The following is a 14,157-nucleotide window of genomic DNA, read 5'->3' on the forward strand; positions in this document are numbered from 1 at the left end:
CCACGTCCCCATGGCACTCCAACGAACCGATTCCTGTCCCTCCCCCGTGGCTGATGACCTGGCTGAGCAGTAGCACAGTTGTGAGAGCTGCTAATCTAATGATTTTCTCGATCTGCTTTTGGGAAGAGGAAAACCACGCTGAATAAACCATTGCCAGCCGGCAGGGGCCCTGCACCTCCTCCGGGGTGTCCTTGAACAATACCGAATTCCTGTTTTAGCCTGTGTGCCTAGCAGAAGCCTATTTATTCTTGCCAATGAGACGGAAGTAGAAGATTGGGATTTTTACAGTGTTTGACATTATGCGTTATAAGCCAACCGGTCTAAGTATTTACAGAGATCAAGGATATTCACCGCCTCCGCCTGCCACACGCCAGTCTACTATTTAATATTGTAACACGCCTAAAACGGATTAGCCACATTTGAAATTAATTAAAAGAGAACATTCATGATTTCAGAATAAAGCTTATCCCTGCTAATTTTGAAAATTAATCTGATTTATTCCCCTTGGATTTCTAATGCTTCTGAAACCAATCTTTCAGGAAAAGGATAGCGTATGGTTCCTTTTCAGTGACCTGACTACAGAAAGGGGAAATGTGACTTTCACAAATAATTCCTTATTTAATGCTACATGTTTACTTGCATGCTTTTTCTTATGAATGGTATTCAGATAACAGATTAAATCCCACTCCCAGGCGCAGGCCAGGAGCTAAGCGAGACAGAGATCACTGGAAGAGGAACCGAGTGCAGCCTGAGGGGAATTAGCCTCCTCGGCTGTATTAATAAAGGCTGCTGACTCAGGAGCTTGGGCATTAGAACTGGGTCCGAAGATAAATCGCAGCATCCCAGTCTCCCCTGGGATCTTCAAGACCCACACGCGCGCACACACATGCACACGCATGCACGCGCACTTACCCAAAGGCAGCAGGCTGGGTAAGATTTGAGGCCCGAGACTTTAACTTTTAAAACAGCCAAATGAACAAATCAAACCCCATATTTCAATGAACCAAGTGACGGGAGAGAAGGCGAAGAGAGGGGCAACCCCCCAGCGAACGTAGACCGTGTAGACACTGTAACATTTAGCCCAAACGCTTACTCCGTCCTCAACCCACATGAAATTATTATCTTCCGCACTGCGACCATGGCTCTGTGGTCTCCAACAATATAAACCAACATACTACAGGCAACATACGCAGCTCAACACAGCACAACAGAACACATCACAACACGACACTGCCCGGCCCGTGAGGCCACATAAAGTAACACGACGTTAGACGCGACAGTGTCCCCAGGGAGGCCTCTGCCACCTGCCTTCTCCAAGCTCGTCTTGGACACCGAGGCTTCACCTGGAGCCACCCACAAAGCCTTTAGGTTGGAAAAGTCACAACAAAACAGCCCCAGGGCGCGTAATAGAGCCGTACAATTTTGATAATGTGGGCAATAAACATTAGAGGCAGGCCGGACAACGGTGCACAGAAGTGTTTTTCCAGATCAGCAGGTTTTCACCATAAACATTTATCAAGACAGCCAACGCAAATGAAAACACCTACGTCTCCTTGGAATACCAAAGCGTGTTCTGGGAGCATCTGAATTCATAAATTGCGGGATGACTGTTTTCCACAGGCCGGCCTAATATAACTCACACAGATATCATTCCTTACCCCTGAGAACACCCTCGCAGCATGCATTATGGGCCTGTCAGGCTGGATTTATATGACGGAGGATTCTGGAGGAGGCGTTATTGATGGCAAATGGACGATCCACCTGACATTGGCAATCGGAAGTATTTCTGAAAAACCCTTTTTTCGCTTGAAAGGGCTATAAATCTAAAAATAATTTTGAATTCACAAGCAATCCTTTTATTCAATAAGTTGATAGCAAATATATTAGTGAAGAGACACGTAATTACCTTAAAATCTACCACAGTTAGAAATGTATCGAAGCTCTTAAATTATGATTCAATTTTACAATAGTAAAACATATAACAAATATTTTTTACTGTTGATTTTTTTGAGTCCCCCTTCTATGCTTGCGTATATATAAGGAAAAAGTGGAGCTATTTATAAGCTGTCTCCCAGACTGTCTCAGGAAGCTCCAGAAGTTTCTAACTACATAAAACATTGATTCTGAGAAGCAAGAGGAGGACTTTTATCTGCCTGTCAGTACACGGAGCCCGCGCTCTGTGCTCCCCGGCACGGCAGAGAGGGCTCCCCTGGTCTCCCTTCCACAAGGAGGTCCCTGTGTGGACTGAAGGAAGCCAGGGGCAATGGGATCTGGGCCCAGGCTTTCTAGTTGCATATAGAGCATTTTCTTTCATTGACTTTTAAAATGTTTATTTATTTTGAGAGAGAGAGAGAGAGAGAGAGAGAGCATGTGCACGTGCAGCGTGAATGGGGAAGGGGTAGAGAGAGAGGGAGAGAGAATGGACGTGGGGCTGGATCCCGCGAACTGTGAGACTATGACCTGAGCCCAAACCAAGAGTCAGAGGCTTCGCAGACTGAGCCCCCCACGGGCCCCGCATGTGAGAATTTAACTTGGCCAGCTCAGCGGGGCACTTTGCATTTGTCTCCACCTCTGCCAGTGTCTATCTACAAATGTGTATTTACCTGTACATCCACCACCATCGCTGCACCGATGTCCATAGCATGTCAATGACTGTAACGTTGTTTATGGTATCTGTATCCATGGGCACAGCGCGGCTACATCTGTCTCTACTATAACCGTGTCCGTATCCGTTGTCTACACCCCACCCCGTCTTTGTCTCCCTTTCTCCTGGGCTGGCAGTGGGACAGGTCACCGAGCGGTCTGGGCTCGGGACGGACGGCTGGAATTCAGAGTTGCCTCTATTGCAAACTCACCGCGCCAGCCTGGGTGTGCGGTTTGCCCCCTCACACTTCAGTGTCCTCATCCGTTGAGAAGGGACCCTGGTGGGTTACTGTGAACTTAAATCCTGGATCACACGTGCTCTGGGGGCTACAAAACACCACACACAAGCGACAGGCTGTTCAGGCCCACTTTTGGCGGTCTAAAGGGAGAAGAAGCCCCCATTTCAAGACCTACTCCCCCACGACGCCTGCAGACCACTCGCTGGCTCACGTCGGGCGAATCGCGGGGCCTCAGGACACAGGGGTGGGGCGCCTGGCCCGTGGCTGGGGCGAGACCGAGCAGAGGGAGCCCTACTCTCTCTCAGCCTCAGTTTCCTTCTCTGTAACATCGGCTGCTGATTCCATTAGAAGACATCGCCCCAAGATCTGGGCTAAGCCCAATATTAAGCAAAAATGACGTGTAAGGTAAGAAGGGTAAGTAGTGTCACCTCTGGTCCTCAATGTGCCAGTACTCTGACATGTGACAGGCTCCCGTGCTCACAGCCCAGGAGTGCCCGGGACAGAAGAGAGAGACTCTCGGCCCTGAGGCCCCGGAAACAGCGCCCGCAGCGTTACCGCCCCCCCCTCCCCCCCCCAGTTCTGCCCGGGTTAACGGTGCCGCCAGGAGGCCCTCCAGGACTCCCCGCTCCCAGGACAGGCAGGTGGGGCAGGCTGCAGCCCTCCTCTTGGGAGGATCCACCTTCCTGTTAACGCTTCCAGCGCCCCAAGTCCGGCACACACGCCTCCCATCACGCAGTCAGTAAAGTGCTTTCCACAGCAGCATCTCCCAGACAAGGGCTTGTGTGTGTGGTTCTTGCGCTGAATTTCTAAGCATGCAGCTTGGAGGGCATTTGCCTCATTGGACGATTTCTGGATGCGGTGAGCGAACCCGGCATTTCGGGGGATCTGTTACCGTCCGTGACCTCCAAGTCACCATCTACCACAAGCCTGGTGAGGCCGCAGCCGTGCCGGATAGGGACGCTACAGGGCCTGGCTCTGCCCTGGGGGACTTGGTCCTAAGGGAGACGCCCCCCCCCCCCCCCCCCCAACGATGACAGCAAGAACTTCGACTGTGCCAACGTCACATTCAAACACAGCAACGCAGGGGTCTCGGGCTAACGTTCTCCCTGTGTGCCTGTCCTGACGCTTTGCAGTCAGAGGAACCTTCCCAGCAAATGCACGGCTTGGCAGGATCCGCACGGGTGGAGCAGCGTCTGTGTTCTCAGACTGCGGTTTCTCACAAAACCCAACGTGTCCCTGACGACAGCCAAGTGGGGCCTCAGCGCAGCCCCTGGGGGGATCCACGCGCCCTGCTGACCCGCTGCTGAGTCCCGAGCGAGCACCGTGGGAGAGCACGTCAGGGCCCGGTGGCACCCTCTGTCTTGCCGGGAAAGTTCACGTCGGGGACACTATCGAGCTGACTTCCTGGGTGGAGCGATTTTAGGACGCTCACTTGAAAACAGGGTTAAACACACCCTGCGAGAGGGACCTCAGCGGCGGGAGGTGTAGGCTCGCCACGGCTCGGGAGCGCATGAAGGTGACTGAGGTATTTCCGACAGTGCTACAGGCCGCGGAGACCAGCCCTCCCAGCTCCTTAAGTGACGCGCGGCACAGGGGCCTGCTTCGTGCCCGGGGCGTCGCAGCCAACGGTTGGGAACTGGTTCCTGCACAGTGACTACACAGTGACCTGGATCCTGCCCTCCTGCCTCCACCCGTCCCTCCAGGGCCCAGTCCTCAAGCACGTGGCCTGGGCTGTCAGGGGCTAAGTCAGTGTTTTCTCTAAAGCCGCCAGTCTCCAGAGATCCCTCCCCCCTGGGCATTGCTGACTTAATCTACCCTCCTTGGGCCTGTCCCAGGGCTCGCAGACCCTGAGGAGGCCTGGATGAGGCCTGCGTTCCCTGGGGTGAGTTCCCCACGGTCTTGACAGGCAGTCTCCCTCCTCGGGCCCGGTGGCGAGTGAAGACTCAACATGTAACCGATTCCTTTCCCAGCCAGCTCCGGCTGTGTCCCTCCCAGGCCCCCTGGGGGCCCCTCGCGGCGATGGGACCCGGGCCCGGTACTGTCTTTCCCCAAAGCATCTGGCCGCTTTGGCTTCATCTGTCGCAAACCAGAGGAAGTGTCCACCAGGGGCCCACTCGCCTCCGAGACTTGCACAAGTGTGCAGAAACATACGCACAAAGATAGATGATACAGATCGTTTAAGCAAGACTGGAAAATAAAAAAACCAAACAACCCGAATGCGTGTCCCTAGAAGATTAGATCAACAAACAAAAACTACTAGTCCGTGAACTGCTAATGAAGACGTAGGGATGTGCTGACATAGCCACCATATGTGGTCAAATGAAAGTATCAAGCGGCAGAACAGATCTCACCTGTGTCGTAAAGAAACACTTCTGTGTGTGCAGCAGGAATGTGGAAACACTTACCGCCACCCCCCCACCCCGCCCCGGCCACCCCAGCTGCATCCAGAGGACGCATCTGAGGGAGGGGGAGAAAGGCTAACTTCTCACATATACTTTTCTCGTTGTTTCCTTCTTTTTCCTTCCACAGCATAATTAAGAAGCTACCATAAAAAGTGTAAGGTCAGCATCCCGTTCCCTGAGCACTTAACTGCCTCTTCTCGAGCCGTTTACGAGCTGGCTCTCCAAGCAGGATATTCTTCAGACGAGTGTCCTCACCTTGGCTTTGGGCCCTGGCTTTGGGCCTCCCCCGCAGAGCCGGGGAGGGCTTGCTCATCTGACGTGGCCTGCTGAGGTTTCATCGAGGCAGGGAGCCGTTCCCGCCGTCAGGCATTCGTAGCAAAACCGTCTGTGGTGTGTCCGGGCACGCAGCCCGTCCTCCTGAGTCCTCCCCGTCCGGCCTCTGCATGCCTGTGTCCTCCTCAATCTTCCGCCCCCGCGCCCTGTTGGCCCAGGCCCTTCCCCCTACTGCTGTTTTGCTCTCTGCCATCCGACGTACACCCTGGTGAGATAGCTCGCCTCCTCAAAGGTTGTCTTTGAATCAGAGATCAGGCAACTTCGTGTGTATACGGCACAGGGCAGACCTTTAAAGAGGTCTGTACGGGTCTCTTATCTGGAATCTCGTGGGGTCCCGCTTTCCCGTGGCATCTGAAACATTGCAGAACGGGTGAATAAGGCTGATTCTCACCGCACACCAACGCTCGCGTCCCTCTTCTTTCTTCCATTAGCAGCCCTGCTCCTCTATTCACTCTCCAGCGAGGGTTAGCAGAGCAGGTGAAAACCACGTGCCTCACCTAAGACAGAGTCTTGTTAAGATCAGCAGCTGACACCAAGGGTTGAAGGGCAAGTTGAGGGGGGGATGCGATTTTTATCTGTGGACTTCGATTTCCAGGGATTCTCTGCAATCCCCCCCCCCCCCCCCCCCCCCGCAGCGAATCCCAAGTCCCACATGCCTTCGTTTCCTCTGGTTGGGCCTCCTCTAAGTTGCAACTCTACGGATACCACAGCTACGCAATTTCTTGGCAAATTAAAGTTCTTTTTCATTTTAAGCACGTTTTTGTGTTTAAGCCCCTGTGCAGGAGCTACAAATGTCTTTGAAACTTGTGAATGTTTCGTAGGTATGTAACCCAATATGTAAATGTCCGCGCAATCCATGCTTCGATCCCGGTTCTTCAGGTGACGATGGTGATGACAGCCCACGTTAGGGTGCCTCTGCACTCCACGGATACGTCATTCAGCCGCAGCAACCACACCAGCTGAGCGTTTTCATGATTCCCAGCTTTTGCAGATGAGAAAACGGAGGCACAAAGCACGTTGTTAACTTGCCCAAAGCCATACAACCAGGAAGTGGTGAAGCTGGCTTTCCAACCTGGTTCTCCAATTTCTGAGGCTGTTCCTAAGCGCTATCCTGCCTACCTTGCAAGGAGCCGTTCACCCACTAATGTTAACACAGGCTGGCCAGAGTTGAACACGGGAACTGGAGAGCAAGGCCCAGGGGAGCACTGAGCAGAGGGAGCGGTTAGATGCGGGGTCCGGTGCCTAGTGGGCAGCTACGTCTGGTGCCTAAACTGGAGCTTTGAGCTGCCTAGAAGTGCTATGCCCTTCCTCATCCATCCTGCTCTCCCCCGGTGACTGTCCACCTCTGCCTGCCTCCTGGGGACTGTCCCCGCCCCTGCCCACCCTCTGGTGGCTGTGTCCACTCCTGCCAGCACCCGTGTGTCTGTGTTCATCCCTGCCCACCCGTTAGTGATTCTGTCCGCCCCTGCCTGCCCCCTGGAGACTCTGTCCCCACCCCTGCCCACCCCCTGGTGACTCTGTCCGCTACTCCCCACTTGCTGGTGATTATGTTCATTCCTGTCAGCACCCTAGGGTGTGTTCATCCCTGACTTGCCCCCTAGTGATTCTGATCCCCCTGTTTGCCACCCCCCCCTTGACTATGCCCACTAATTCCCACCCACTAGTGACCATGTCCGCCTCTGCCTGTCCCCTGGTGACTGTGCCTGCCCCTGCCCGCCCCAGTATTGACTATGTCACACCTTTTCCCTCCCAGGATCTCAAACACTACATTCTTCCCTAGAGGATGAGCTTGCTCCTCATTCCCCTGAGAAAGGTGGGCCATCAGGAGAGAACTTAACCACGCCCCCTGTTAGGGGCTGAACTGTGTCCCCCCAAATTCATGTTGACCTCCTGACCCCAGGACCTCAGATTGTGACTATATTTGGGATGGGGTCCTCAAAGGGGTGATTAGGTTAGAATGAGGTCATGAGGGAGGGCCCCAGTTCAGTGTGAGCGGTATCCTGATAAGGAGATCAGGACACAGACACACAGAGGGACGGCCACATGAGAACACGGGGAAGACAGGTGTCCACACGCCAAGGAGAGAGGCCCCAGGGACAAGCAGCCCTGCCGGCACCTTCAGGTCAGACTTGCAGCCTCCAGAGCTGTGAGAGATCAGGACTGCACGCATCTGCCCAGTCTGAGGGCTCTGTCATGGCAGCTCCAGGCCAATCAACTCCCGCTACGTCTGTTCCCGCTACGTCTGTTCCCTCTCTGCACCTGGTCCCGTGCTCACTGTCCTTCCCGTGAGAGGGAACAATGAATTTCGTTTGCCCCTTTAGAAAATCAGCAGGGGCGCCTGGGTGGCTCAGTCGGTTAAGTGTCCAACTTCGGCTCAGGTCATGATCTCCGGGTTCATGAGTTCGAGCCCCGTGTCGGGCTCTGTGCTGACAGCTCAGAGCCTGGGGCCTGCTTGGGATTCCGTGTCTCTCTCTTGGACCCTCCCCGACTCACGCTCTCTCACTAAAAACATTAAAAAATAAATAAAAAAGAAAACCAGCAAATACACAAACTACTGGTGAGCTCTTTATGTATATATACGTATATATATATTTTTTAACATTTATTTATTTTTGAGAGAGCATGAGTGGGGGAAGGGCAGAGAGAGAGGGAGACACGGAATCCTAAGCAGGATCCAGGCTCAGCACAGAGCCCGACGCGGGGCTTGAACTCACAAACCGCGAGATCATGACCTGAGCCCAAGTCAGATGCTTAACCGACTGAGCCACCCAGGCGCCCCAGCAAGCCACGGGTGCATTCTGATCAGTGTGACGTAATGGATGTTTCTAAACCTAGCTATACTCTCATGGGTTTAGAACTGCTTTCCTGAGAGAAAATTCTATTTTCCCTGGAGGAGCCCTCCACCTCTCCAGACACCTGGGACGATCAGCCATCAGGTGAGTGTGTTGTTCTCCTCAATTTCCCTCAAACGACACCACCTTTGATCAGCTGGTTGTTTGGCATTAGTTCACAGTACGGAAAACCTTCAAGTGCTTCCCGAGACTTTGCCAGCTCCCGTGGGATGCTAGAACTAATGGTGCTCTACAAGGGGGAGGAAAGAGGCCTCTGATCTGCATCATTTGCTGATTTCCGTGTTGTAAATGCTCCCACCGCGGCGGATTCGGGCTGCCAGTGTGAGGCCACTGAAGGAGAAGCAGCACGCAGCTGTGGATTTAAGTAACCTTCGGAGCCCAGCTGAGAGTAAAGTATGATAAAAGAATTAGGACATGGTGGACTAGGAGTTTTTGCTACCTCTCAAAAATATAGTTTAATTGGGGCGCCTGGGTGGCTCAGTCAGTTGAGTGGCCGATTCTTGGTTTCAGCTCAGGTCATGATCTCAGGGTCCTGGGATTGAGCCCCACGTTGGACTCTGTGCTGACAAGTGTGAAGCCCTCTTGGGATTCATTCTCTCTCTCTCTCTCTCTCTCTCTCTCTCTCTCTCTCCTGCTTGCACTCTCTCTCTCTCAGAAAAATTTAACTGAGTGTAAGTGTCTATAATTTAACTTGAAATAATGGCTGTGTTTAACAAATGACTCACAAAATTCCTAAAAACCAACAACCAGCTTTTAAGAGCTGGTCTCCAGCACACCACTAGCTGGTTATCATCTAGCGAAACCTAAAATCCATGTTTCTTTAGGGAGTCTAAATTTCATACTTTGATTATGCTGGATCATCAGAGAACTTCGTATTTGCACCAAAGAATTCCTCTCGGCCAAACCATATCGGAAGCCCCTTTCTGTGTTACAAGAACCCCCTATCCTGTGAAGCAGAGACTCCGTCCCGCAGAAGAAGCTGGAAAAATCACACACTCACTTCCTTTGCAGACAGGCGTGGGCACATGACCCAGGCTCTGCCAACTGGTGGCACCCACTGCAGTGACGTGAAGGGAGATCCCTGTGGGATCCATCGTGCAAATGGCAACCTGCGTCCAGATCCAACAAGTCTTAGCAATGAGCACAATCATCTCTCTGCAGCCCCTGCACGCCTCCTGCCGTTCTCTTCTCCGACCCTCCTTCCTGGAAGTTTATCCTTCCCCCCTCTCCTCTATAGTTCTATGCATGTTTGTATCCCTAAATAGTATCTTACTTTGTCTTGCATGGTTGGGAACTTCACATAAATGGAATCATGCTGTGTGCATTGTTCTTTCTTTTGCTCAACACAGTCTCAGAGACTCATCCAGAATGTTGCTCGCAGCTGTAGTTCGTTGAGTTTTCACCCCAGTGCATTATTCCATTGCATGAACACATCACAGTTTCTTTACCCATCCCACTGCGGAGGGAGAGCTGGGCTATTTCTAGACTTTTCCTTGTTCATCTTTTGCTTATTTGGCTAAGGGAAAAAACCTCCACCTCGGACAGAGGCTGGAAGGAATACAAGTTACATCTGAATATTGCTTGGCTTGGTTTCGTACAGGGCATAAAGAGGTTAAAACAAATTGGGTCTCTGTCCCTTTATATCTCAAAACTTTGATCTCCTTTTGACCAGGAGGATCAAAGCAAGGCCTAATGAAGCGAGGAGAATTATCTGGAATAGTAGCAGTTTCAAAGACATGATGAGGCAGTGAAGCTAGAGTACAGAGTAACGAGCAGTGCCTTCAATCATGGACATCTGAACCGTAATGCTGGAAACACGAGCAACGCCACACAATCATCTACATCGGTATAGAAATCTGAAGACGTGCCGAAGCGTGAAGAAGTCTTTGGGAAATTTCTCGGGGCCACCAACCTATGGACCGATCAACATTATTATTTAGGTATCGACTTTGTACAAGGCATTCTATTAGGTATTGAAGGCAGTACACAGATGTTTACAAGAAAAGATGCCCTAGACCTTGAAGAGCTTATATGCTGACTATGGATAGACCCAGATACAAGGACATGTGTCCTAAGGGTCAAATGAATGGCCAGGAATATAGCCTCTGTACGTTTTCTGCTGCACCCCTGGATTGTAAGCTCTGTGGGAGCAGGGACCGCAGCAGGGTTCTTTCCATCGTGTCCCCACAGTTTTGAATGAATGCATGAAGAGACTGGAATTGTCCGGAAAGACTTTGTGGAGAAGGAAGGTCCCGGTGTGAACGCTGAAGGGAGGTAGCACTGACTGAACAGCAGCAAAGAGGATAGGGAACAGTAAAGTGGCTGGGCCTTGGTATTGGGGGTGGAGAGAGGAGAGAGCCAGGCTGCAGCAAAGAGCTGTTCAGCGAATGAAGTGGGGAGGATGTCTGGAAGGGTGAGGTAGGGCCCCAAAGTCAACGTCTTGAATGCCAAGTTAAGGAGTTTAATTTTATCTTACAGTTAGTGAGAATAACTGCATTGCAGTGCTTTGAGCAGGGGAGAAAAACTGTATTTTGGGGTAGATTTATGTTCTAGAGGGATGCAGAAGAGTGGCAGATAGGGTGACAGACATAACTGGGCCCCCCAAACCAGCTTAGTTGGGGTTTATTTGCACAGTAGCAGTTGGAGGGTGCCAGGGGGTGGTAGCAGAGGACAAGCCCTAACGCACAAGCGCTTTTCAGGAACCTCCTACTTTCTTCTGTCCTTTTGGACAAAGCAAGTCACATGTTGAGGCCCAGATTCAAGGGAGTGGAAGATAGATACACTTCTTGATGGAAGGAAGGGCAAAGCCACAAGGCAAAGGGGTGAATGTACAGGGAGGGGTGAGCTTCTGGCCATTTTTGAAGTCTCCTATCCTGGGCTAAGGGTTAAAGAAAACAGAAAGGTCTAGATGCTCGGAGTGCTGGGTTAGAAAGAGCAGAGATGCATGCATCCACTTTGTGGAACACGTCTAAATGCCACACATCTTAAAATAAGATCTGCCTCCCTTCTGATTTGGAGAGATTAATCTAGAAATTATGCAGGTCAGTTCAGGGGGGTGTATAACGCAGCTCGCAGAACCTGGGTGTCTAGAGAAATAGACTCAGATACTGTCTTTCCCTCATTCTTTTGGGCCCTGAGACATTTTCAAAATAAAAGTGAACACTGCATATGACCGGTTGGAAGCATTCCTGGTTTCTTATTAGCCTGTGTCAGCAGAGGAACTCTCAGAACAAAGCGCGTGTCCCCCCAGTTTTCCCACTACCAACAATTTACAGCACAGTGCGTCATGGGCACAGTATAGGGGGCTGGCAAGCTTTTTGCAGACCATAAAAAAAAAAAAAGTTTTTGAGTCATGACAAAAGTTTTAACTCAAAATTTCAAAAGATACTGAAAAAAATCTAAATTCACATACATTGTTAAAATAATTTGAACGGAGTTTCTAGATTTTCTTGCTTCCTTAGAATTTTTAATTAGAGATGCCAAGAAAATCACACAGACAATAGCAATTTACATGACTTCTCTATAGCCAAATAAATCCAAAGGTAAAATGACTAAGTATTCCTTCAAACTCAGCTTCATGGCAAAAATCCAAAAAAAAAAAAAGATACTTAATGTAGACTGGGGATGAATTACTGTGTTATGTTATGTTTGTTATGTTATGTTATAAACGAGCTGCCGAGGGTGTCGGGAAGGTAGTAAGACAGAGGAACAGGGAGGGCTCCAGGGATTGGGCGAGGGCCTCCTGTCCAGGGCTATCTACGTTCTCCAGGTGGGGAAGCCCGAGACCTCCGGCCGCCCGAGCCCCTTATCACATCCACACAAGCCAGGTTTCCAGGGTTCCGCCCAAAAAGGGTCCGGAAGCAACTCTGCTGGCCTTTTACCTACTTTGGCAGAGCGCAAGGCCCCGCGAGAGACGTCCTGCTTGACCGCCCAGGTGCTCTGCAGGCTGAGCGCTGGGTGCCGGGTGCTGAGTGCCAAGGGCCAGAGACCGGGTGCTGGGTGCCCGGCGAAGGCACTAACAGGAGCTGCCACGATAATTACCTTCTGCGGAAAACAAGTGCACGGACACTGCGGCCGGCCGCCCACGAGTCACCGAACCTTAAAGGAGGAGGAACCCACTTCCGCAGACCCACCCACCTCGCGTCCGCGCGCGGCTCCGGACTGGTCAAGGCGGCCAAGCGCCGGCCTCCTGGGGGCGTGGCCCCGCCTCCCCGCCCCGCTAGGCCACGCCCCTCGGCGGCTCCCGTTCGCAGACGGCGCGGCGCGCTCCTCTGACGCGAGGCGCCTTCCTCTGACGTCAGGTCCCGCCCCCGCCCCACCCCGCGCCCGCCCTCTGCAGCCGGAGCGGCTTCGCCTGAGGCGGCGGCTGAGGCGGCCGAAGCGGCGCCGGGGGTCGTGGTCGCCGGCCCTGCGGCGGCCCGCTGTCAGTCTGCTCCCGTCCCGAGCCGGCGGGCGATGGTGCGGCGGAGCGCGCGGACGCGGGCGGCGCGGCGGCGGGCATGAGGGAGGATGGAAGGGCAAGATGAGGTGTCGGCGCGGGAGCAGCACTTCCACAGCCAAGTGCGGGAGTCCACGGTGAGCCGGCCCGCGCCCCGCCCCCACGGCCCTGCCCCCCCACCCCCCCCACGCGCCCCGGCCGCAGTCCCGCAGCCCCCCGCCGGCCCCCCGCCCCCGGCCGCGCCCTGCGCCCCGCGCCCCCCGCGCGCGAGCTGGGTGCGCGCCGCGCCGCCACCCGCGCCCTCCGCCCCGAGCTCTGCCGTGAGCGCACACAGGTGTGCGTGCAGGTGCCTGTGCGGCCGCTCCCGGCGCCCCGCGGCCCGGCCCCGCCCCGCGTGCGCCCCGCCGGACGCCTTCCGCTGTGGGGGACGGCGGCGACTGAGGCCCCGGAGGGCCCGAGCCTGAGTCCATTGTGCTCCGCGGGCAACTTCTGGTGGCGGGCGTCCTGCTGGGACCTTAGAAACCGGCTTTGCTGTGTCTGCCTTTTCGTCGTGCGCCGCGCGCGTCCCGATGTGTTCGTGTTTTCCCAGCAGTCGCACGTCGGGTTTACACATTCCCTCTTCCCACTTCTCCCAGACTCGGTCACAGCCCTTGCTCGGGGGTGAAGGAATTCTGGTGTAGAATCGCCGGATTTGTGTCTTTATTGATCTTGAAATTGAGAGCTGCTTTGCCGAGTCATAACTTGGAATAAAGAGCATTCGTTCCTGTCGCTGTTGTTGTGTGACTGTAGTGCGACCGACTTTATTTTATTTGTTTTGAAAGTTATTCTGAGACGGAGAGGGAGAGGGAGACGGAGAGGGAGAATCCCAAGCAGGCTCCGTGCTGTCCGCGCGGAGCCCGACGTGGGTGGGGCTTGAACGCACAGCCCTGAGATCGTGACCTGAGCCGAAATCAGGAGTCAGGTGCTCAATAGACCGAGCCCCTGTTTTACTTTTCAGGGGCGCTTCAGTAGTTAACAGGTTGGGGCTGCAAATATTCTTGTACGTGTTTCTCGGTGAACGTGTGTCCGCATTTCTGTTAGGAAGATGCCCTGGGGTGGGACCGCTGTGTAGGTTGCGCATTTATCATTAATAGACACTTTCCTCCGGTTTACCAAAGTGCTTGCACCACCTTGCACTCCCACAGCACTGAATGAGGGGTGTGGTTGCTCCCCAGCTTTACCAATGCTTAGTATTTTCTGTCCTGTTTAAA

At 53.2% G+C, this 14,157-nt stretch overlaps 1 protein-coding gene across 4 annotated transcripts in view; it reads left to right on the forward strand.

Annotated features, from left to right (window-relative positions):
• Nucleotides 1-12,776: 12,776 nt before the first annotated feature.
• Nucleotides 12,777-14,157, forward strand: part of LMBR1 (limb development membrane protein 1) — a 152,298-nt gene continuing 150,917 nt past the window's right edge. For 2 of the 4 annotated variants that reach the window (XM_027051208.2, XM_027051210.2), the window contains exon 1: nt 12,779-13,044. In XM_027051208.2, coding sequence (XP_026907009.1) covers nt 12,979-13,044 — 66 coding nt within the window. In that variant the 5' untranslated portion in view covers nt 12,779-12,978. Of the gene's footprint in view, nt 13,045-14,157 lie in introns of all 4 variants that reach the window. The other 2 variants (XR_003417566.2, XM_053217808.1) reach the window with 2 other exon arrangements.

Source organism: Acinonyx jubatus, chromosome A2, assembly GCF_027475565.1.
Source record: "Acinonyx jubatus isolate Ajub_Pintada_27869175 chromosome A2, VMU_Ajub_asm_v1.0, whole genome shotgun sequence".
In the NCBI taxonomy this organism is placed as follows: Eukaryota; Metazoa; Chordata; class Mammalia; order Carnivora; family Felidae; genus Acinonyx; species Acinonyx jubatus.